The sequence below is a fragment of the Onychomys torridus genome, chromosome X, assembly GCF_903995425.1.
Source record: "Onychomys torridus chromosome X, mOncTor1.1, whole genome shotgun sequence".
Taxonomy (NCBI): Eukaryota; Metazoa; Chordata; class Mammalia; order Rodentia; family Cricetidae; genus Onychomys; species Onychomys torridus.
Genome location: NC_050466.1, coordinates 91114155 through 91138847, shown reverse-complemented (window position 1 = coordinate 91138847; position 24693 = coordinate 91114155). Strand labels below are relative to the sequence as shown.

Here is a 24693-nt window from a genome sequence, read left to right as displayed (position 1 = left end):
GGAAGCCACGTTTTTGAAGTGTATTAGCAGATGAAGGCAATATTGGGATAGTAACACAATGAACTTGAGCAGGGAGCAAATATCTGCTCCAGGAACTGGGTTCTCAGAAGGGACTGCGAATAAGCAAAATGAGATGTGGCTTAAGAGCATTTTGTCTAAAAGAGAATTAGAGACAGTAGTTGACACAGAGTTCAGTATGAGTCACTGGGTCAAGGTGGCCTCCAGAGATGCTAATGCAGTATCGACCTCACTTTAAAAGGGCTCTAGACAAATAGGAACATGTTGCAGGAGGTCAGCCAGTCTGGGGAAAGCACTGGAGTCCAAGCTCCAAGAGGTGAGCTTAGAGGAGCTAGGGCTTTCTGGAGAAACAAAAACTCAGAGGGACATGAGCCCTGCCTCATTTCTCTGTAAGGCTGTCACAGAACAGGACAGAGTATGTCCGGCTGTAGGGCACAGGGATGGACTCATGGATAGGTGTCATAAAAGGACTGGTTTTCATTCGGGAGGAGGAGGAGTTTAGAACAATTAGAGCTGTCCAAAGTGGAACAGGGTGTTCAGAAGAGAATGGGAACTGTCATTACAGATGGAGTGAGGGGAGTAAAGGATCATTTGGCTAGAAGGGCTCCTGCCTTGGGAGAGGGTTCCTTCCAATGCTAAGATCCAGGACACTCTACATTACAGTGAGCATAGAGAGAATGAAAAGGATCTGGTGAGAGCTTAGGTTGGCTGATGAGTCACCATGTTGGGTTGGGAGGGAATGCTGAATGTAGGAAAGAACTGACATGGAGAAAAAGAGATGTGAAGTCAATAAGAACAAGGAACGAGGAGCCAGGAGAGTGGGCGGCAAGGACAGTGAATATACAATACCAGAAATGTTCAGATTTTCCATTCACTGTCCCTTTTATACAGTCTTTGTGTCCCTAGCCATGCAAATTAACAAAGCACATGAGTCCAGAACTGAAAAAAAAAAAAAAAACTCAGCTCGACCTAGAAGAATTGAGGCTAGAAAGAAATCCAAATGCTGCTCAAAATGGCCAAGCTAACCTGCTATACTGATACTGTGCCCCTCAGCCTAGTGACGCAGGCTGCCATCAGATAGTGTGTTGCCATGACAATGGTCAGTGTGCAAAGGCTTTTTGAGTTTTCTGTATTCTGAAAGATTTCCTTAACCTGTCTTCAAGACTGTCATTTGTTCTTGCATATAAAAAACCTCAGTGATGCTGGCTGATCCTCACTGTGCCTCCCCCATCCCATTAAAATCCAGAGCCGGGTGCAGGTCACAGGTTGTTTAGGAAAGGTGAGAGGGCATGGAGTGGGTAAATGGATTCAGCCCCTTTGCATGGGAGTTTATCCCTGGCATGTCTATCTAGTTGATTTGTTCAGCCTTGGGGTTTTTTGTTTTGTTTTGGGTTTTTCTGTTTTCTCACTACATCCCTTAGAAACACAAATAATGCGATTTTAGCCTATTGGAAATCAAACGAAGATTCCTCTTACAGAGTTGCATGCATTCCACATGCCACAGGAGAACTAAAGGCAGAGGCTAGTGTAAACTGCTCCTAACCCATCTTTTCTGCCCATCAGTTTTAATGAAAGAAAAAAAAGACAAAAATAAAAACAGAGAGAGTCAACTTAAGCTACTCACTTTAGACACCAAAAAGGTCTGTTTTCTTGTCCTTCTTGTGCCAGTGAACTATCCTAAAGGTACATTTCATTGCTCCCAAGAAACTCCACGTTACAGAGTGCATGACTGAACACAGTTCATGGCTACTAGTGTGAAATCGTCCTTGCCCCATCTCCACATGCTTGGCGTTGTTTGCCTTTCCTCTGGTTAACATACTCCAGAGGAATTAGCTCATAGTGAACCTTCCAGAGTTGGAACAGTGCTGATGTGATCAATCCCCAGAGGGTCCCAGCTAGCTCTGCATGGGGAAATGGGGTAGAGGTAGGAGGTTGGCTGCTCTGTAGTACCAATGGCATTTGAAGCAAGTAGGGGCCACCTGGGGCTCTGAGCTTCATGTTTCAGCCAGATTCAACCCTCTGCAAAGAGGGGAGGGTGCACTGTGCACTTGTATGTGGTAGAATTAAAGTGGGACATTTTGACACAAGCATAGGGTTCCCAGAACTTGTCCTGGGCTACAGAAAAAAAATGAGTGGGATCAAGAGAAAAGGAGGAAGAAGAGGGAGAGGAGGAACATACAAGAAGGAAGAACAAGGCCTTGGTACACCAGCCCTTTCCAGTCCTTGCTGGAGAGAGCTGACAGTCCAGCAGCCTCTACAGGGCAGGCTGGAGAGAGACCAACAGACTGGTGTGAGTGTGGGGAGAGGAGGCACAGGTAAAATCCTAAGAATAATGGCTACTATGTCTCTTCTAGATGAAGAAACTAAGGCTCAGAAAGGAAGCGACTTAGCCATGATCCCCTTCCTTCACTCAGCAAGTCCTTACTAACCACTCCCAGTGTGTCACACTATGCTGAGGACTAGCGCAGGCATTTGAACCCGGGTCTGTCTCAGTGGGAACTTAGGAGTCAGTCTCTTTGGCCTTTTTTGTCCCTCTCCCCCAAACTGTCTTGGCAGCATTGCCCTGTCACCCCTAGGTGCTTTATTCAATGGCCCCACCCCCCAGAAAACCCTTTTTACCCCACACTGCTCACCCTGCTCCTTCCATGTGGCTGATCCAAAGCACTCAAATTCTCATGTCTCCCTGGAAATAAGAGAAAAATGTCCATGAGCAACTCCTAAAGTTCTGGCCCCTGAGCCACGCCTTTTAGTGCTCCCCAGACCTCCTCCCATACCATGCCTCCATCAGCCCCACCAAACTGAAATCTGGAGCTTTGGACTCCATTCTGGGCTAAGTAGAGAAGGACGGGATAGACGCAGCCAGCGCTGGCTGGCTCCACAGCTCCTGCCACCTCCAGTGTGCTATGGCCACCAGCTCTAGTCTGTAATTTATAGTTCCACAGCCCCATGCTGAGACCCTTTGCACATCTGCTGCTAATATTCTTGGGAGAACTATTGTGCGGGGGGGGGGGGGGGGAGATAGAGAAAGAGGTAAGAGGTGCCCCCTATTTCAGCCTAAAGTCTGAAGGTAGGCAGCATCCTTCAATGGGTTGCCAATGAGTCTCAGCCTTCAAGGACTGCTAGAACCCTAAAATCAATGCAGTTCTGCTCTGCCTGAAGAAACCCTGTGCCATAGAAATGAGGCTTCCCCACACACCCATTCTTGCTGTCTGAGAAGCATAAGATGGTTAGGAGGCAGAGTGGATCCCAAGGACAGATTAACCATTGCTTTCCAGTTTGGAGCTTGGACTTTGGAGCAGGATTGCGGTGGAAATCCTGAGCCAGTTTACAAGGCTTTGAGTAAAGATCTCTGTGACATCTTATCTCCCCTTCCTGTTTTCTGCCCTCTTTGTATCCCTCCCTCACCCCCACTGTTCTCCAGGAGCTGGCCACCTGCTTGCACTTTCCCATTGAGCAGACTCCTATCTTTACTTCACTAAAGAATACAAGAAATGGAAAGGTTTATTGTGGGCATTGTTGCAAAATAAGTTACAAAAATGTCATGCTAAATTTTTCAAATTCTAAAAAAAAAATGGAGGCTAACCTCCAAAGTTATGATAAATTAGCAGCTTAAATTTAATATACCGTGAAAGGAAGGCCATTGGCAGATTACTCATGAAAACTGGTAATGTCTACTTAAAACCATGAAGGAAGAACTAACTGTAAGTGTACCACACACTCATTGTGCGGGGTACTTCACATATGCTATCTCATGTATGCCCTTATGGGGTAGGGAGGCAGGGAACTACAAGCACAATATACCATGCTTGTGGTCACATAACACCAAGTAGTGAACTCCAGATTTGAATCCAGGCCTGGTGGCTGGCCTCCACTTTAACAGCAGTGCCTTGACGTGCCTACTAATCACATTCTACCTGCTTTTTCCCATCGCTCTTTATAATCTCTTCCTACCCTTCATGGGCTCCCAAAATGTATCTGAACCAGTTAAATTTTAAGAGGTATAATTCTGTCTTCACTTTAAAGCTCAACTCAATCAAGTTATTTTTGAACCGCCCACGTGTTTGGTGTCATGAGCTCCAGAAGTGGCCAAAGACATGCTCTCTGCTTCCAGTGAATAATTGAGAAATCTGGGTGAAGACACAAAACGGAACCCCCTTGGATGGATGAGGATATCGTGGGGCTGACACTGCATAGAAGCAGCTGAGAGTAAAACTTGAGGGACATTACTTTCTGAAGGCTGGAGGATTTGAAGAGAGCAGAGTACGAATTTGATGGTCTGCAAGGGAATCTCAGAAGCATGAGAGCAGAGCTGACAGGACTGAATTTCAGGCTGAATAGTCTAGATCACATACAGAAAAAGTAGAAGCCATTCTAGGTTCTGGAATGAGAATATAACACGATATAGTCATGTTTGAGATGGATCATGATGTTGTAGTCTAAAGGTGGCCCTGCATAAACCTGGACTAGAGCTGAGAAGTGGTATGTAAAGGGTGTTACCAGCCCTTGGAGGTAGGTCACTTATAAAGAGAGGATCACAGACAAGGGAAGAAGGAAGATGACTGTAGACTAATCTGAACAGGTCTTATTAATAAAATCAAACCTGAGCCAGGTATCGGGGTGAATGCTGAATGATCAGAGAAGCAGAACAAGCCAGCCAACCTCTCCTTGCCAGTTCCTCAGCTGATCTTGTTTCCTCAAACTGAATCCTCTAAGTCCTCATCCAGATGGATCTCAGCTGAACTGCTGCTCAAAAGCCTAAAAGCTTAACAGTCCTCTAGTTCCTGGTCCTCACATATACCTTTCTGCTTCCTGCCATCACTTCCTGGGATTGAAGGTGTGTCACCATGCCTGGCTGTTTCTGGCTTTGAACTCACAGAGATCCAGATGGATCTCTGCCTTTGGAATGCTAGGATTAAAGGTGTGTGTGCCACCATTTTCTGGCCTCTATCTAGTGGCTGTTCTGTTCTCTGACCCCAGATAAGTTTATTGGGGTACCTAATATATTGGGGGATATAATATCACCACAGATGACTCTGGGGTTTCCTAAGTAGACATAAACTAGGACTTGGAAGCTGCCAGTGGAGGGAGCCTAGTTTTACACACCCATGCTTTTAAAATACCTTATTCTGTTCATAATAAATTCTGGGTTTTTTTTCCAGAGCTGAGGACCGAACCCAGGGCCTTATGCTTGCTAGGCAAGCGCTCTACCACTGAGCTAAATCCCCAACCCCATAAATTCTGTTTTTATATACTGAATTAAGGCATAATGTTAATTCCATCTAGTATTTTTATGTGGAAAAATGTGTTGCAGCCAACTACAAAGAAAAATTTTGGGAATAATTTGGTGAGACAAGTATTATATGTTAAGTAAAAACAAAATGGTTTAACCATCGAGTCTCAATTTTACAAATACATATAATGAATGTGTGAGTATGTGGCTATGTACAGAAAAGCATCCAAAAGAATGATAGCAGTTGTTATCTTCAGTGATAACTTTTTTGAGACAGTGTTTCACTGTAGCCCAGGCTGGCTTCAAACTCATGATCCTCCTGCCTCAGCCTCCCCAGTGGCTAGGATTACAGGCCAGTGCCACAATATCCAGCTATCTTCATCTTGCATGATACTTTGCCAAAGTATTTTAACAGTAGTTATCAAGGATTAGAATTGTGGGTAATTTTTCTTTCCTCTATTCTTTTTCTGTATTTTCAAAGTTTCTAGCATGAATATATATTGTTTCACAGTCAGAAAAAAAAGTAACATGTATTTTGTTTAGCGAAAAAGACAGTAAGATCTAGGGAGACAGCTCAGTAGTGGAGCAGTTATGTAGCCTGTCCAAAAAGTCAACAAAAACTTTAATCTTTAGTTTAAGGTCTTATTTTCCAATTTCAGATTATAAAATATGGCTACCAAACCTATAGACCATTTCAGAAATGGACTAGAGGGTGAGTATGTTTCAGGTGCCATTTCCTCTAGGTACCTCTAGGAATTCTAGAGGATTCCATTTATCTTGAAAACCAGATTATCCTTTGTCTGACAAAATATAAATCCTCTTTTGTCCTGCAAAAGAGTAGAAAATGCAAATGTTTCCTTTTCCAAAATGCCCATACACTCCAAAGCAGCCATTTCAGTCTCTCCGGGTTTGGTCTTCTGCTCCACTGATGTGTAAGTCTGTTCCTCCATGGTCATGAGTGCCATAGCTATATAATAAATCCTAGGATCAGGTAGAAGGATTCCTCATAGTTTCTTCTTTTCAAAATCATTTTAGATAAAGGCCAGATGTTGCTGTGTACACCTGCAATCCCAGCACTCATGAAGCATTGTATTGATGATACAATGCTAGAATTTGCTACATAGTGAGACTATGTCTCAAAAAAGAAATTAGTTAGGGTTGGTCAAATGTCTCAGGAGTTTAAGATTCTTGTCACTGAGCCTGATGACCTGAATTCAATCCCTGTGACCTATGTATCTACTCAAAAGGAGAACTGACTCCTGCAAGTAATCCTGACCTCCATGCACACATATATACACATGCATCTGCACACTAGATAAATAAATGTAAGCAAAAATGAAGCTAAACCAGTTCTTTTGCTTTTCCGTATGAACTTTAGAATAACCTTGTCTAATTCTATAAAGTAATTTTGATGAGTTAGAAAGGACTTGTGTTAAGCCTATACTTCTTTGAATATAATTGACATCTTTACTATGCTGCATCTTCCAACCTATAAATATAGCATGTCTCAACTTTTAGATTTGGATTTTCTTCTTTTTCCATTAATTTTGCAGTGCTGAAGATTGAACTTTATGCATGTTTTATGCATGCTAGTGCAACCACTATACCGCCAAGCTACATCTTCATCCATTTTCACTTTTTTTGTTTTGAGACAGAATATTGCTAGGTTGCCTAAGCAAGCCTTGAGCTTCACTCTTCCTGCCTCAGCCTCCCACACAGCAGGGATGACAGGTGTGAGCCACCATATACAGCTATATTTTTATGTTCTTCATTAACATTTTGTAACATATCATAAAAGTATCAATCTACCAAGATATAGCAATCCATAATGTGTATGCTTCAAACATCAGTGTCTTGAAATACATGAAGCAAAACGGATATGGTTGTACTGGGAAATAGAAGCTCCATCACTAAGGCTGGGAAGATAGCCCAGTAGCAGTGTGCTAGCCTAGCATGTGTAAGGTCTTGGTTCAACCCTCATTTCAGCAAAGAAAAAAAAAGTATATGATTAGAGTTAGAGACTTTGGCATCCCTTTCTCATAAGCCAGTTTAGTAGATAGAAAAGAGTTAGAATATAGAAGAGCTCAACAGTGCTACCAATGAATAGGCTTTAACTGACATTTATAGACTACCCCAAACAACAGAATGTACATTTTTTAAGTACTAAAGGAACATATACCAAGACAGGACCATATGCTCAGCCATAAAACTTATCTCAACCAATTGAAAATAATTGAAATTACATAGAATGTATTTTCTAACCATAGTAATATCAACATAGAAATTATAAACCTCTTGCAAAAGAAAACTCTCCAGGCCCACATAGCTTCACTGGATAATTCTAATTCTACTGAAATGAAGAATTAACACCAATTCTATATTATCTCTTACAGAAAAGAGAAAAGAAAATTTTTGTTGTTGTTTGTGCGTTTTGAGGAAGGTGCTCTCTGTCTCAGTCTGTGTGCATGTGTCTACGTGACACACTGAGAGACAGAGACATGTGTGTACAGCACACATATGTTGGTCAGACTATACCTTGTTTGAGACAGGGTCTCTGTTCACTGCCACATCTGCCAGGCTAGCTGGCCTTTGAGTTTCCAGGGCTTCTGTCTCTGCTTCCCACCTCACAGTAGGAGCCCTGGGATTACAGATGTATGCTATGCAGACTCTGGAAATCTGAACTGGAGTTCTCATGACTTACACACTGAGCCTTCTCTCCAGCCCAAGACAGGTTTTGCTATGTAGTCCTGGCTGTTCTAGAACTCTCTATGTGGACTAGACTGACCTGGAATTTGTGGTAACCCTCTTGCCTCTGCCTCATGAGTATTTACATTACAGGAATATGCCACTGTGTCTCCCTGCCTCAACTTAACAGGGGAAAATGTAAAAAACAAAAACAAAAAAAACCTTAATCTACAAAAATGTACTGCTCTATGATACTGAATAATGAAATGGAATGTTTTCCCTCTAAGCTCCAGAGCAAGGCAAAGATGTCTAATCTTGGCCACTCTTATTCAAGATAGTACTGGGATTCCTAGCCAGTACAATAAGGCAAGAAAAGGAAAAATCTTAAAAAACATATAGATCAGAAAGGGAACAATAACATTATTTCTATTTTTTATGAATGATGGCTTATTTCAAAAATCTAAAGGAATTTTTCAAGAAAATACCTAGAACTATTAAAAAATATAACTCCATTCCCTTTAATCCCAGTACTTGGGAAGCAGAGCCAGGTGGATGTCTGTGAGTTCAAGGCCAGCCTGGGCTACAGAGTGAGTTCCAGGAAAGACACAAAACTACACAGAGAAACCCTGTCTCGAAGAAACAAAAAACAAACAAACAAAAAAAAGATCTTCCCACCTTAAAAGATACAGACTAGAAATGGATCTTCCCACTTCAAATGATTTAATTAAGAAAAAAATCCCTAACAAGTGTTCCTATCCACTTCGGTTTTAGTTATTTCCAGATGTAGTTAAGCCATAATAGGGTCATATTAAATTGCCCAAGCTAAACTTGAACTTCTTATGTAGCCCAAGCAGGCTTTGAATTTACAATCCTCCTGCCTCAGCCTACACCAGTGCTGGAATTACAGTCCTGTGCCACCAAGGCCTAGCTCCTACTGAAATATATTTAGGTATAGTTCCCTAAAAAAAAAAAAAAAAAAAAAAAAACGTGTAATCAAATAAAACGTCTGGGTTCCATAGTGGGCCAGCATTGATAATTTGAGGACAAAGAGAAGCACCTCATTGTTGCCTAGCAGGATACAAAATCATGCTCCCATTTGGCCTCCACTCATACGACCCCTTGGCAGGAATGGAAGTAGTACTGCTTGGTTTTTAGACAGAGCCTTCCTGTGTAGCCCAGGCTGGCCTGAAACTCCCAACCTTCCTGCTGCAGCACAGTTGGTCCTTTTTTTTTTTTTTACTGCTCCCCAGTAACCTCTACTGATATAGTAGTAGGTGGGTCTCCTTGGTATTCAATAGAAGTGGGAGAGGAGTCAAGATATTTCTAGGCTAATTTTCTATTTCAACTTTTCCTTCATCAATAAATATATTTTAGGTGTTAATCTGTGCCAAAAGCTGCTCTAGGCACTAGTGATATGGACTAGGAAAAATAGACTTTGCCTATCATAGAGCTTCTATTCTACTGAAACAGAGACACTATGAACAAATAAAAATATTTAGTGTTGATTACTGAATAATTCAAAGGAGCACCATTTTAGACCATGGCCAATAAAAGTCTTTCTGAGGAAATGGTGTTTGAAAATCTGAGTTTAATGAAGTGAGGAAAGGTTTACAAAAGTACGGTGAAGAATAATCTAAGTGAAAGGAAAAGTCGGGTTTAAGATACATGGAAGGGATGCTTTGAGTCTGTTTATTGTATATGTTTTAATATATAGTCCAAGTACAGATATCACATGAAACTTTTTTAAGTTAAAAACATTTTATTATGGCCAGGTGGGCAGTGGTGGTGCACACCTTTAATTCCAGCAACTTGGGAGGCACAGGCAAGAGGATCTCTGTGAATTCAAGGCCAGCCTAGTTCCAGGACAGCCATGGCTACACAGAGAAACCCTGTCTCAAAAAACAAAAAACAAAAAAACAAAAAAAAAGTTTTATTTAATGTGTGTGTTCAGAGGAGACCTTTTGAGAATTGGTTCTCTATTTCCATCATAGGGGTGCTGGAGATCAGAATCAGGTTGTAGTCCTGGAGGCAGGCACCTTTACTTCCTGAGGCATCTCACCAGCTTGAAACTTGTGAATTTCATAGATATTATTCCTCATGATGAAGCCATTTTAAAATAAGTTTATATAAGAAAGGTTTCTATTGTGATGTGTAAATATGGTGAAACTCTTGGCAGTATTGAAGTTTGAGAAGTACAGCGTCTCTGGAGAATTTGTTAGTTCCGTTCAGTAGGTGAGAAAACCAAATGTAGAGTGGGGGGATGGGATTCTACCTGGATAGGTGAGGATTGTGCTCAAACTTAGAAGAGGAAATAAACATTGTTTTCTTCTGCTTGGAGAAGCTGATTATCACACAAAACAAGTCAAAATTGTTTCAAGAGCAGCCAGCAGCCCCAATATGTTTAAACATTTTTGTGTTTGTTTTCCCAAAACACATGCTAAAGCAATGATACTGCACTCATCTTCCTCCAGCTCCTAGTGCTAAAATGATCGAGGGGCAAAAGGAAGGTGGGCAATTACTAGAGAAAATAAGGTAAGTCTCTCAGGGTTCTGGAATGCCTAACTGTTGACAACTTTTGGTCGGCAGGGAGGCTCATTAACCAACTGAGGTTGGGAGCTCTGCACCAGGTCCAGCAGCACTGAGGATCATTTGATTGCAGGGTTAACAGGCCCTGTTCCTGGGCCTGGTTGCCCAGGGGCAACTGCTACAGGATTCTCTCTGCTAAGGTGCAGCATACTCCACAGACATGCAGCCCCATGCACTCATCCGCTTTACCTGGATGGGGACATTCCCACACCACCGTCACCAAAATGCCACAACCTTTCGAGAAAGGGAAGCATCTTTATGACTCCTGGTTTGCCCACATCCTTCTGCCTCTTTGCAGCTCCAAGCATATTTTGGAGGGGGATTTCATAAAGATTTCTAAATTGAGTTAGAATTTCAAGTCTATTGTGACATGCAAATTAGTCCTGCTTGCCCGTTGGCAGCAAAGCAGCTGAAGTGCCTAGAGACGGGCCATAAAATGAAAACATCAAAGTGATTAAATGTGCCCGAAGAGCATAATTGAGTGCATGAATAAGAGAAAATAAAACAAATTGATTTTCTCCAGTGCCAGAAAAACAGAATAATTGAGAACAAAATAATAGACTTTGAAGTAATCAAAGTGAGGAATGCACCATAGTGACACAGAAACAGCCAGTTGTGGGAGAGATTTATTGTGTTTCTGTTATCATTTTTACAACTTTAATTTCATTAGCTAATAAATACAAATCAATTGAAAAATCAGTCAACCAGAGAGGAAGCAGTCCCAAGCCAAGATTTTTATTCACATCTCTAAAACAGACTGAGGTGGTGATCCACTTTCTTACACGTGTGCAAGTACACACACACACACACACACACACACACACACACACACCCCGCAAGCAGAACAAGTAAGTTCTGAAAAACCTCATTTGGAGGTGGTGACCGGCTGCCTCTTCTGCCTGCCTGTCACTTGCCACATACAGTTTACAGATTCAGCCATCCAAGGGTTAACTCTTCTACTCCCACCAAGTTCTCCATCAGAAAGAATGGACTGAGTATAAGCATCTTGGTTTACAAAGATGACAGTTTCATGACCCTGACCATACCTGCGATTGACCTTGTATCCTATTACTTCATTTGGGGGGGATGGGGATGGGGGTGGTGGCAGTTATGAAGCCCAACAGCAGCAGGAGTACCTGCCACTTCTGCAGTCCTGCTGAGGGTATGTGGCTTTCCGCCTCCATCCCCCCCCCCCAAAAAAAAAAAAACAGTGGCACTGAAATCTAATCTAAAAGTGAGAGGACCAAGCAAGACTGTGCCACCCCTTTTGGCATCCAGCTTGGTGGCTATGATGCTGGGCAAGACCAAGGGAGGAAAGCTAGATGGAGATAGATTTCTCCTGTTGAGCCTCACAGTAGAACATCAGGGACAGCAAGCCATGCTGGGACCAGGTGCTAGAAGATCACAGAGTAAACACGAGACTGCTTAGAAACTATTTTTATGGCTCCTCCAAGAAAAGAATCCCTCCACCCCACTCTTCAGCTGTTCATAGCTCAGTGGCCCTTCCCTTCAAGATCCACAGCATGGCTAATATGACCTGAATTGTGGATTTTCCTCTATCGGCCTTTGAGCTACTCTGGCAGTGGGTGGCACATCCAGATGTTCATGACACACCCTATCTCCAAGGCTCCATAGTTAGTGGCCGTGTCTTTGGCTCTAGTAAAGGTCTTGGGACCACTGGGACTGTAAACCAGGGTGTGCAAAAGGAGCTGGCAGTGTAAGACTGTCACTACTTGATGGCTACCATGGGATGGCATAGAGAAGAGACCATTGTGTCCCCTTGAATCCATCTTCTAGGAAACACCAAGATGCTGAAGAGAGTCTCAGACCTTCTAGTAGCATGCAAGGCCTAACTGGGATATGCCTTGAAGTGAGTAGAAGATACTAAGATTTTGTACAAGACAGCAAGCGTTTGTCTCCAGTTCAGGCTGAAAATCTCAGCTTCCATTTCCCACTGGTGTTTGGGTGGAGCAAATCATTTTGAAACTTTAAAGCATTATACAGATGTAAAGCTGAATTATCCTTCCTACTTCTGTTATTCCCATTATCCTTGACTTCCCAGCACAGAATTTTTGTCTGGAAAAAAAAATGTGGAGAAGGAACATTGACAAAAGAACCTGGGAGCTGTGACTCCCAAATGCCTGGGAGGCAATCACCCAGCCCAGTAGATGGACAACTGCTGAGACCAGCTCCACACGCTGCCTGGAAGGCACGCAGCCCACTCCTGTGATGTCACCTCTACAGTTACTTGTGCCCATCCCTCCACATGGAGCCAGCAGATTTAGGCACAGGAGGGGAGAAAAAATGAATCATAGGCTATTTTAGAAATTGCTTCGATTCCATTTGAGCCTGCAGTGGTGCCTTGCAAGCTGAGCAGAGCACCCTAAGCCACAGGGTAATGTGCTTTAAGTGCTGATAGCCTGGCAGTGCCAGAAGCCTGGTGAGATTAATCCACAACCCCAGGTTCTAATTCAGGTGAGAAAAAGACAAATGGTAATTGGTGGTTTGGCAGAAGTGTCATTGAAAGGCTTTCTGATGACAGGAAAGACTGTCATTCCAAGGCAAGCAATCCAGTTGACAGTTACCAGCTAAAAATTCAATCAGCCACCCATGTCAGCAACATGCCCAAGGCTGGATAGAATTCCTTTGCACTGAGCCAGGGGTGGTGTCTCTTATCCTAGCACTTGGGAGGCTGAGATAAGAAGATTGCTCAAAGTTCAGAACCAGTCTCAGCTACTCAGTGTGGTCCAGGGCATCTTGGGCTACAAGGTGATGCCATCTTAAAGGAGAACTGGAGGGATGACTCAGCAGTGATAATTTTCGTTTAAGAAAAGAACTGTTGGACTGCCATTGCCCCCAGTTAAAAGGTAGGCCCTCACAACTCTCCATCAACTAGAAAGCTCCTTCTAGATCATGTAAGTACCTCTCTCTTCCCTAAAATCCCAGCCACTTTGATCTTCTCCTTGCTCTTCATCCTGAGCTCTGGCCACAACCTTGTGGTTGTCTTTATACTTACTACTATGTTCCTGCTGCCTGCAATATTTTTCCCTTTTGCCCTTCACGATGCCATCTGCTGTGAGACCTTCTGTGCCCTTTCTGCCCTTAGCACTATACATATGCTTATCAGGTAGCCCTGCTGCTGTGGATGGTGATGTCCTACACATCCCTGCACTGCTGTGCTCCTAAAAGGCAAGAAATGTGCCTTGCTCTTCTCTGTGACCCTGGAACTGAGCATAGAGACCACTGTTGGCCAAGTAAAGGTGTGCACTGAATGTACAGAGCGGTGTACCACGGTAGACTGAGGGGGCCATGGGGTAAGGACAGGCGATTCCTAATATCTACAGGACAGCCTAGACAGCAACTTCCCAGGAACCATCATTCTTACGATGATTTCTCAGATATCTGCCCTGTGGCTCTCCAGACATTAGTTCCGTGCCTGGGTCTTGAAGCCCTGCTGTGTGCCGGACTCTGTAAAGGATGCTGACAACAGTGGGCATGATGGATACAGTTGCCACCTGCACAGAGCCTGTGAGGAGAGACGGGCTGACAGCAGGTAAAGAAGCACAGATGCTTGTAGTGTGCTAAGTACATCAGTGAAAATAAAACAGGACCACATGGCAGAAAAGGGCTGTTTAACGTGGGTGTTCCTAAGGCCTCGCAGAGGTGACTTTTGGGTTGAAACCTGTAGGCTCGAGGCGACAGAGTGATAAGAGGGTCAAAAATTAGACTGTCTACGGACAGCATCCAGAGAGAATGAATGAATGGCGAGTTTGGAGGAAGGGGATGCCTTGTAAAGGGAGACTCGTGTTCAGACCACACAAAGAAGCCCATGTGGCTAGAACTGAGGAGGTCTGACCTGAGCACTAATTCAATACCGTGGCTGCTACATAGTTGAGTATAGGGGACAGGGAAAGAAACCAGGAGCCAGCTTTGAAGCTACAAGAGCTCTCCATGCAAAGGGTAGTAGTGGTAGTGGTTCAGAGATGGAACAGTAGTGAAGGGGGAGGAAGCACAAGGATTTGTTCTTTCTCTGTCTCTCTCTCTCTTGGTTGTTTTTTTTTTTTTTCAAGACAGGGTTTCTCTGTAGCTTTTTTTTTTTTGGAGCTGAGGATCGAACCCAGGGCCTTGCGCTTGCTAGGCAAGCGCTCTACCACTGAGCTAAATCCCCAACCCTCTCTGTAGCTTTGGAGGCTGTCCTGGAACTCGCTTTGTAGACCAGGCTGGCCTCAAACTCACAGAGATCCACCTGCCTCTGCCTCCCAAGTGCTGGGATTAAAGGTGTGTGCCACCACCACCTGGCCTTGTTATCACTCTTGGAATTGGAATCCACAGGACTTGATAATGGATTGAAGAGGAAAGTTGTAAACAGAGGAAGAAATCAAACCTCTGTTCAGTGCCATGACAAAACAAAAACACCAATGGTCTGTTTTATATTCTAAGTGCTCGCTACTGACTACCAGCTACCTCAGTGGGTGGCAGAACATGTCCACCTTTCCAGAAAGCTCTTTTGGACAACACTGGTCTATATTAAAGAAGACCAAATCATCATAGAAGACAAGTCTCAGACTGGAGAAATATATATACTCTATAAAGAACCAGTTCAACATTAAGAAAACTAAGAACCCAACTTGGAAATGGCAAAAGATGTGAAAAGAAGCTCATGGATGATATACAGATGGCAAGAAATTGTATGAGTAGATTTTCAACATTGTGTGCCACAAAGGAACTGCAAATTAAAGCAACAATGTAGCACTGCACACCTATTAGAACAGATGCTGCCAACACCAAGGGCTGGAGGGGACATGGAGTAATAGGGCCTCTCAGTCTTTGTTGGTGAGAATGTAAAATAGTGCAGCCATTTGAGAGGATGGTTTACCAGTTTGTGCCAAAGCTAAGTAAACAGTCTTACTATATGATCCAGCAATTGCTTCCTTGGTATCTACTCAAATAAGTTAAAACTCATATCCATTAAAAACAAAAAAACAAAAAAAAACCTCGCACATGAGTGTTTATAGCAGCTTTATTCATGATCATCCAAACATGGAAGTAAGCAAGATGCCTTTCAGTAGGTGAATAGATCAACTGTGCTTACAGGAAATATGGAAAGCACTTCTATGTTCCTCTCCTCTATTATATTTTGCATTAGTTGGGTACTTCCTGCTCAGTCTTTCTGGAAACCTGAAACTGCTCTAAGTCTATTAACTGAAAAAAGTAAGACTAAGAAAAATATATACTAGCACCTAGCAAGGGACACAGCACAAGGGAACTACTACATAGTGTTCAGTGAAAAACTGGGTAAGCAAATGAATCTTTCAGTGGTAGTACATCCTGTAATCACAGGACTTGGGAGGCTGAGACGGGAATCTTCAGTTGGAGGCCAGTCTGGGCTACATTTCTGAGACTTGATCTCAGAAAACTAGAAAGAATCGACCAAATAATCAAAACAACCCAGGTCTCATGAGTCATGGCTCAGGTCTTCTTGTATATCAGAGGTGAAGGCTTAGTATAATTAATTATCCAAACCAGAATATTGAGAAGGAAATGGAGTGTCCTGAGTGTAGACTAGAAATTAGAAACAGGCCAGAAACTACATCTCGCTTCCAAAAGTGACCCACATTTACCACTGTGGAAACTTTGCATTAAAATGTGCATTTCTGAAAAAATACAGACCCACGGGGCATGTGGGCCTACCTAGTAACAAATGGCTAGATCCACTTGGCAAGTTTGTATATGTTGTTTGCCACAAGCCCTGACCCTCCCATTTGTATGTCTTACTCTAGGCCAAGCATGGGTTTCCACTCACACTCACACTGTTTTGGTTGTCTTTTTTTCTTTTTTGTTTTTTTTGGTTTTTTGTTTTTGTTTTTGTTTTTTTTTTTGGGGGGGGGGGGTTTCGAGACAGGGTTTCCCTGTGTAGCTTTGGAGCCTGTCCTGGAACTCACTCTGTAGACCAGGCCGTCTCAAACTCACAGAGATCCACCTGCCTCTGCCTCCCCAGTGCTGGGATGAAAGGCGTGCACCACCACCGCCCAGCTGTTTTCTTAATTTTTATAGTAGTTGAGCAAAAAGGAAACTGGTTTTGAGTCAGGGTCTAACTATGTATCACTAGTTGCCCTGGAATTCACTATTTAGACCAGGCTGGCCTAGAATGGGAAGGTTTGCCTACTTCTGACCCCAAGTGTTGAGATGAGAGGTGTGTATTACCACACCCAGCATGAAACTATTTATTATACTGGTCATGAGTCAAGGTGGGAAAATGATAAAAGCATCATAGCAGCTCCATGTCTTCTTGCCCTAGATAGATTTTGCTCACATGCAATAGATTCTCTGACTCTCTTGGCATTTAGGTTTGCCCACCCCCCCATATGAAGCCTGATCTCAAGATGTCTCTGAGTTAGTTGTATTTGCAACTTTCTCTTACACTTTCCCAGGCCTCAAACTATGTTAGCCTTTAGAATTTTCTCAGACTACCACCCACTGCTAGAAAAGCTGGACATTGCAGGGCGGTGGTGGCGCATGTCTTTGATCCTAGCACTCGGGAGGCAGAGCCAGGTGGATCTCTGTGAGTTCAAGACCAGCCTGGTCTACAGAGCGAGATCCAGGAAAGGGACAAAGCAACACAGAGAAACCCTGTCTCGAAAAAACAAAAACAAAAACAAAAAAAGAGAAAAGTTGGACATCAGGAGAAAAACAATGGACACTATTTATGCTTACATGTTTATTGTTACCCAAATTCAGTGTTGTTCATCATAAACTTTCGGTGGCAATTATTTCTGTGGTTTTACTTATTTGCCTCCAAATGTAATGACAGAGTAATTCAGGCGTAATAGTAATTCAACATCCACCTTTCCTCTCTGTGGTCATATGTTGCTAAATCAGTGACACAAAGTCTTATCCTTTCATGGATTCATTTATTCCCCAAGCACTGGCTATGTTTACAGATGGAGAGATCCTTGCTTTAGTAGTGGGGCCCTCTGTGGACTGTCCTCAGCAGAGGGTCACATGTATGGACAGAGTCTATGTTATAGAGTCCTGTCTAGGATAAGGCTTTAGGCTTTCCTCCCAGATGGAGTTTCTTAGCTCTAGAGGGTATGACCACAGTTAGCAGTGACCAAGAAGCAGCCCTACAGTCAAAGCGTCCATGAAGAGGCTGAGGCAGTGACCTGAATAAAGAGATGAGGCAAAGGTTAAGATGGCACAAGAGAAAGGAGACAGAACTCAGACACATCTTGAAGTTAGCTTTGGCAACCCAGAAGACATAAGGGGGGGGGGCATGAACCAAGACGTGAGGAATCAGGCATGGTCCAAGGATTTTGAGTTCGTTTCAAACACCAAAAATATGACCCAAAATATAAGAAAAAAATGTTGAATTTGGCCTCATCAAAATTCACTTTAGCTTTGCAAAAGAATTGTTAGTAGAACGAAGAGATAACAAATGTACTGAGATAAAATATTTGCAAAATCATATACCCAACAACAGATTTGTATCTAAAATATACAAAGAGCTCTCCAAACTCAACAGTAGAAAAACTACAAATTAAAGAATGGACATAAAACATAAAAGGGGATATACAAATAGCCAATTAACACATAAAAGATGTTTAAGACTATTAGCTATTAGGAGACATCAAAGGGAGATGACAACGAGATACCACTATATACCCACCAGAATAGGCAAAACAAACAACTCTGCATGCTGCCAAGGGTGTGGGGAACCTAGATCCCTACCAGCTCCCTGGTAAGAGCATAAATGGCACAGTGACTCTGAAGAACACTTCGGCAGTTTCTTATAAAACTAAATGTATTAGGGAGGCAGAGGCAGATCTCTGAGTTCAAGGCCAGCCTGGTCTACAGAGAGAGTTACAGGACAGCCAGGGCTACACAGAGAAAACTTGCCTCAAAAAAAAGACAATTAAATGTACACTATGTTCACACAAAACCTTGTATGTGAATGTTTATAGAAGCTTTATTCATAATAGCCAAAAAGCTCAGTTGTCCTTCAGTGGATGGTAGTTAAACAGACTATTACACATGCACAGGTATTTCATGAGCACAACTTTGATGGGTTTTTTACACTTATTAATTATACAAAGTAATGTGTTTCACTGGCATTTTCATACATATGTATCCTATCTATTGTTCATATTCAGCCTTATCTCCTTCTCTCTCCCCCCTTTGGATAGATCTTAAGGGCAGTACAGTGAGTGAAATGCCAGTCACGAAAGTTTATGTACTCTAATAGTCCATTTATATAACATTCTGGAAATGAAACTATTCTAGAGATGGAAAAACATTAATGGTTGTCAGGGCTTAGAGAAGGTGAAGTGGGCAGGATGGGAATGAGTAGATTTTAAATGGGTAGCAAGAGGAAAGAGTTATATTGTGATGCAATAGTTCTGAATCATGTTTGGAATAAAGATTACGTGAATCTACACTTGTGATAAAATTGTATAGAACTGCATACTTATTAACATACAAGTACATGTCAGACTCATGAAATACAAATATTATCTATGAATTATGTGAACGTCAACTTCCTAGTTTTGATGTGAATAACAATCATGTAAGGTGCTAACTGGAAAAAACCTGGTGAAGGCTGCATGGGCCCTCCCCATACTGTAGCTTTTGTTGTTGCTGATATTTACAACTTCCTATAGATCTGCACTGCTTCATTCTATTTATATGGCATTCGTTTGGGGGGGGGGGTTATTTGTTTCTTTTCTTTTTCTTTTTCAAGACATGGTTTCTCTGTGTAGTTTTGGAGCCTGTCCTGGAACTCACTCTGTAGCACAGGCTGGCCTCGAACTCAGAGATCCGCCTGGCTCTGCCTCCTAAGTACTGGGATTAAAGGTGTATGCCACCACCGCCTGGCTCTTATATAGCATTCTTGAAAAGACAATACTATAATGACAGAACACATCAGCAGCTGCCAGGTAGGCAGGAGGATGTGACTGCAAAAGGATGGCACTGAAGGCCTTAGGGGTCAGGAAACATCTGTGTCATTAACATGTATATGTGTTCAGAATCAGCTCTGTGCATTGAAGAAAGTCAATTTTACTATAGATTAATTTTTAAATAACTGAAGTAGAACTCAACCATAGAACACTATCCTAGCATGCACAGGGATCAGGATTTGATCCCAGCACCAAACACTAAATAAGATTTTCTTTAAAGTAGAAAAGCAACTATTGTTTGTTTTTTTTTTTTTTCTGATTACGTCCTTCTCTCCTTTCTCTTCCACTCATCCATCATTCTCCATCTACTGTGTACTTGCTGCTGTGAGGCACACTGTGCTAAATTTTGGAACTCAAAGGAGAACAGTATTCTTCCTGTTTCTAAGGACAAACATGCAGTAGAATTTGGACTCTGGTGTTTCTACTCAAGGAAATCGAACAAGGAGAAGACTGACCAAGGACCAAGTGAAGAAACTTTTTTTCTTGGTTTTTGTTTTGTTTTGTTTTGTTTTTTCGAGACAGGGTTTCTCTGTGTAGCTTTGAGCCTTTCCTGGAACTCACTCTGTAGACCAGGCTGGCCTTGAACTCACAGAGATCCGCCTGCTTCTGCCTCCTGAGTGCTGGGATTAAAGGCATGCGCCGCCGCCACCGCCGCCACCGCTGCCACCACCACCTGGCTGAAACTGATCACATTTAGAGCCTGCTCCTGTGTAGTGCTTTTCCAAGAGAACTCTTGGGCCTGAGGGAAAGAGAAGGCCCACTACTCCATACTGCATAGGTACCCACAAGAGAAAATGCCAGAAGGGTTGTGCCCTGTTAAGAAGTACAGAAGGTTGGGGTAGAAGAAGATTTGATGCAGTTAACTATTAACTCTGAAAAGTGTAACCTGGACGTGCACATGAGAGTGTATGTGTGTGTGTGTAAAAACAACCATTTGTTTTGTTCATAAATCTGGACTGGTGATGGAGCTGGGATCAGCTGCATGGTAGTTCTGGTTTGGCCTGGACCCACCCCATATCATCAGTCAGCTGGTGGTCCAAAACCCTGCTGATTTGTATACTGCTTTCTAGGATGACAGGGGTATCTAGGTCCTTTGTCTCTCATCATTTAAGGTTTATTCACATAAAAAGGGTCACCGCATTCCCAAGCTCAGCAAGAGAACTGGCCCCAAAATATAACTACTTATTTTCTTCTCCACAGCTCTATTGAGGTATGTCATTCATATATGTTATGTTACCTGAATCTGAATTCTGTTTTCTCTCCTGTTTGCAGGGAATCTGAAGCATGTGGTCTAGCTGACAAAAAGGGATCAGGTTTCTTTGCAGAGCTGGGAAGCAGTGCCTATAATGAAGACAGTGTGTTGATGCAAGCAGTTTGTGGAATTTGTGACTGCAGGGGAAATTTGGAAGAAATTACTTCCTGAAAATTTCCAAGGGGCACCAAGTGGCAGCTGGCCTCCTGGGGTAAGGAGGCGGCACCCCAGAGCCAGGCCTAGGGGGAAGAGGAAGATATCCAACATTTAAAGTGTTTGTTTTAAAGCATACCCACAAATCCAATTTTTAATCTTTCAAAGTTATTTTTAAGCAAGTTGGGGAGGGGGTATTTTTATCTTATTAAAGGGGACAAGTTAGAAGTTGCAAGAAAGTGGGATTGGGTGGTGGGCAGCAGACAGGCAAGTTTGGTCCCCAGGGCCATCTAGGTAGAGTTATGTGGGGGAGGGCTATCAGCAGACTTATGTTTTAGCATTATGCACCCAAGTTGTTTCTAATAAAATCTTCAAAAACTCAGCTCTGTCCCATTGTTCTCACTGCCACTGGCAGCACACATAGGACCCTCACTGTAAAATTTGGACTCTCATGGGGAACTCGTGTGTCCTCTGCCCACACGATCAGCTCTGTCCTATGCTGGGGCCTGTCCACGAAAAAGAAGGTGCAGGGTTATAGGCTCTATGTCAGGAAAGGGGCTTGTTGTACTCTGAGGAGGAGCTTGTCCTGCCAAGGATTCGGGGATAAGAACTCGAGCTCTCAGGGGCCATTTCCATGGGTAGACAGGACACTTGCAACTCAAGTGTAGATTGTTGATACACACGACCAGTGGCTGGTGTCATCTGGAAACATGATACAATAGTGATGAAAAGACAACCATTCAGCATGATTTTATAAGCAAATATTTATTAAGTTCTTTCAGCCACTGTGACAAGCCCAAGAGACACAAGCACAGCCCAGTCCTGGCCTTGGGCAAGGGGAAGAGAAAGCAAACACATGCACAAAGCTGGGGCTCACTAAACTGAGAGCAACTGGCACAGCCCAGCAGGCCCCCAGCAGCATGTCTGAAGGGATATTTAACTTGAATTTCCCCCAAGCAAGCAAGAGCATTCCACAGAAGGGAGTGAGAAAGCCTTGAGTGTGTCCCGAGCTGGGACTAGCCATGCTTTTATTAAACAGTGAGGGTGTCTGGTGGACCAGTCACTTCAAATGTCCGCTGTTCTAGTTATCCACTCCGGGCTTACGGCAGTTTGGCTTACAATGAAAAGAATGGGGAGGCACTGAATGGGCAGGTGCCGAGGTTTGCCCTCTCCAAGGTTTGCTTATCCCCTTTCAGCTTCCCATTCTAGTCCTTTCAAGGGGACCTACCTCCAACGTCCCTGTGAAGGCCTTAGTCCTGAGAGGCAACCGCCTGGTAAAACAATGGCTAGCGAGTACCCTGTGGCCTTTTCAGTGGAAATGGACCTGGTCAAGGATATGCCTCCAATATGGAGAGAACAGGAAAAGGTTCTGGGGGTACCAGGGGAGCCTTTTGCCATGGGACCCCTTCTTCTGGCTAGGCTGGCACTGCCAGTTCGACCTCAGTTCTGGCCCAACAGAGGACCCAAAATACCTACTGAGCTGATGACCTTCTGCCAGGCCTCAGAAAACTCTAGTGCAAGGGCCTCCGGGATGTCATGTATTGTATTCCTAGAGGATATGCTGGCCTGGAGTGCAGTTCAGTGGCAGGGCATTTGCCCAGCAGGTACAGGGCCCTGGGTTCTGTCCCTTAGCACATCAAAAAGAGGATGAAGGAGAAGGAAGGAGAGAAAGAAAAGACACGAAAACATTAGGTAAAAAAGAACAACAGGTAAAGCCAGGAATCGCTTAAAATTTACAAAATAAGTTGAAATACCCTAAGGTAGAACCATCATCCACAAAACCAACACAGCAGGTTAAGAACTGTTCTGTTCCGAATTATAAAGGCATGAAGGCAGTAATGGCTATGAGGAAAAGCACCAAACCATGAACTGAAATGGCTTTGGTGGACTAGGAAATTAGAAGATGATTTGTTTTGCTTTTGAGCTTTTCCCCCTATTTTTTCAGATTTCCTCTAGTGAATTACATTTTATTTTTACAATAGTAGAATAGGCTTGCGTATAGCTCAGTGGTAGAATGCCTGCCTACTATCCATGAGGCCCTGGGTTCCACAAATAAAGTAATAAGCTAAAAATGAATTGCTTGTTTGAGCGGCACTAATTAAACTGTCAGTTACCAAAAAAAGAGAGTAAGAAGAGGCTTGTTAGAAGGGGTTCAATTGGAGGAATGGGGAATAAGAGGGTGATGGGGTGAATGTGATCAAAATACATTATGTACATGTATGAAATTGTCAGAATAAATTTTACATTTTTGTAAACGGTCTTTATCTCATCCTCTCAGAGAAAGATCAAAGTCATTTGGAACCTATCACTGTGCAGATTTGTGCTCAGCCTTAGGGCTGTTCTTACTGCCCAGAAGGCTCTGAGTACAGCCCCAGGAGAAGTGGGCTCCAGGGTAAGGCAAGTGTATACTAGTGTGAGCTTGCCCTCTCGTCAGCCAAAGACTGCTGTCCACCTATCTACTGCAATACTAAATTCAAACCCAGTGATTCTAGATAGAACCATGAGGCAAACATTAGAATGCACCCCTTCTTATAGGTCATTTCTACTTGAAGTATGCCCTCTTTCCTACTGGATAGGTACTATCATACCCACTTTAGAGATGAGGACACTGAGGCTACAAACCGATGAGGCTTGCCCAGTAGTGAGTGGGAGAGAACAACCCTAGCCAGAACTGCAAGCTTTTCCATGGCCCCACACTAGTGCAATTAGAATATTTTTTAAACTGTGACTTTGGAGTAAACAACTTTCTGATTGCTTACAAAGTCCATGCTGGATCAAGGCACACACTACTTCTGGGCCCTCACCCTAAAACAAATAAATGAACTAGTCCTGCTTTTCAGCAAGGTGGTCAGCCTCGCTGGCTCTGTTCCCTCATGTGGAAAGTAAAGCAAATTCATTCTGTACTTCATGGGCTCTTGTGAGGTGTTACTGACTTTTCAAAGACAGGAGCATCTGAAAAGAGCCTCAAAAACTGAGTAGGGGCACGTGCCTATAATCTAGTACTTGAGAGGTAGAGGCAGTAGTTCAAGGCCAGCCTGGGCTATCTGAGAGCCTGCGTGAAAAAGCCCAAACACTGTGCATATGAGGGCTTCCATTGGCTCACAAGCACATGCCAGGGCCTGAAAGACTATAGGAAGACTTTAGGGTGTGTCTACAACTTGAGGGTTAAGAAAAACAGCCATCTTAAAAAGAATATATGTGTGTAAAGCCCTGGAGTCAATTCCCACCACTGAAGGAAAAGAAAATATATATATATATATATATTGGATATGCATGTATTTGCATAAAACATCTTTGAAAAAACACACAGGAAACTGGGACACTTGAGTTGCCTCCAGGCAGTGAAAGCAGGTGGCAAGTGACTAGGGAAGAGTGAGGTAGACTTGCACTGTTTCTTTTTGTACCTTCTGATTTTTTAACCATGTGAATGTATTACCTGGTCCCTGAAAAAGTAAATAAATAAAATTTAAAAATAAGAAAAAAGCCAAGGGAAAATCCCCAAGCCAGCTTACCTTTTGGGGAGAGTGGCTGTACCTCTGCTACATTCATTGTGAGCTGTCACAGAGAGAGCAGTATATTTCCAATTCTATATTTAAAGGGCTTTTTCTCAGGCAGAAAGACTTCTTTATTAGAAAATCAAATATTGTCAATCAACAGAAAAGAGAAGATAGAAAAAGAGGAAGGTGAGGAGAAAGAAGGAAACAGAATGGAAGCCGCTAGCCGGCTGAACCCTTCCCAGAGGGTTCCTGCGGCCATTCTGCTGCTGTGTTTGCCAGGTCCTATACCCCATGCTCAGTGCTGGCCCACAGCTGCCC

The 24693-nt window shown here is 43.1% G+C and overlaps 1 protein-coding gene across 2 annotated transcripts in view; it reads left to right on the top strand.

The window, feature by feature from the left end:
• The window catches only part of Hdac8 (histone deacetylase 8), a 219949-nt gene extending 197413 nt beyond the window's left edge, over positions 1–22536 (top strand). For both annotated transcript variants that reach the window (XM_036175202.1, XM_036175201.1), the window contains one exon: positions 20746–22536. In XM_036175202.1, the coding sequence (XP_036031095.1) occupies positions 20746–20754 (9 nt within the window). In that variant the 3' untranslated portion in view covers positions 20755–22536. The remainder of the gene's footprint in view (positions 1–20745) is intronic.
• The last annotated feature ends 2157 nt before the right edge of the window (positions 22537–24693 follow it).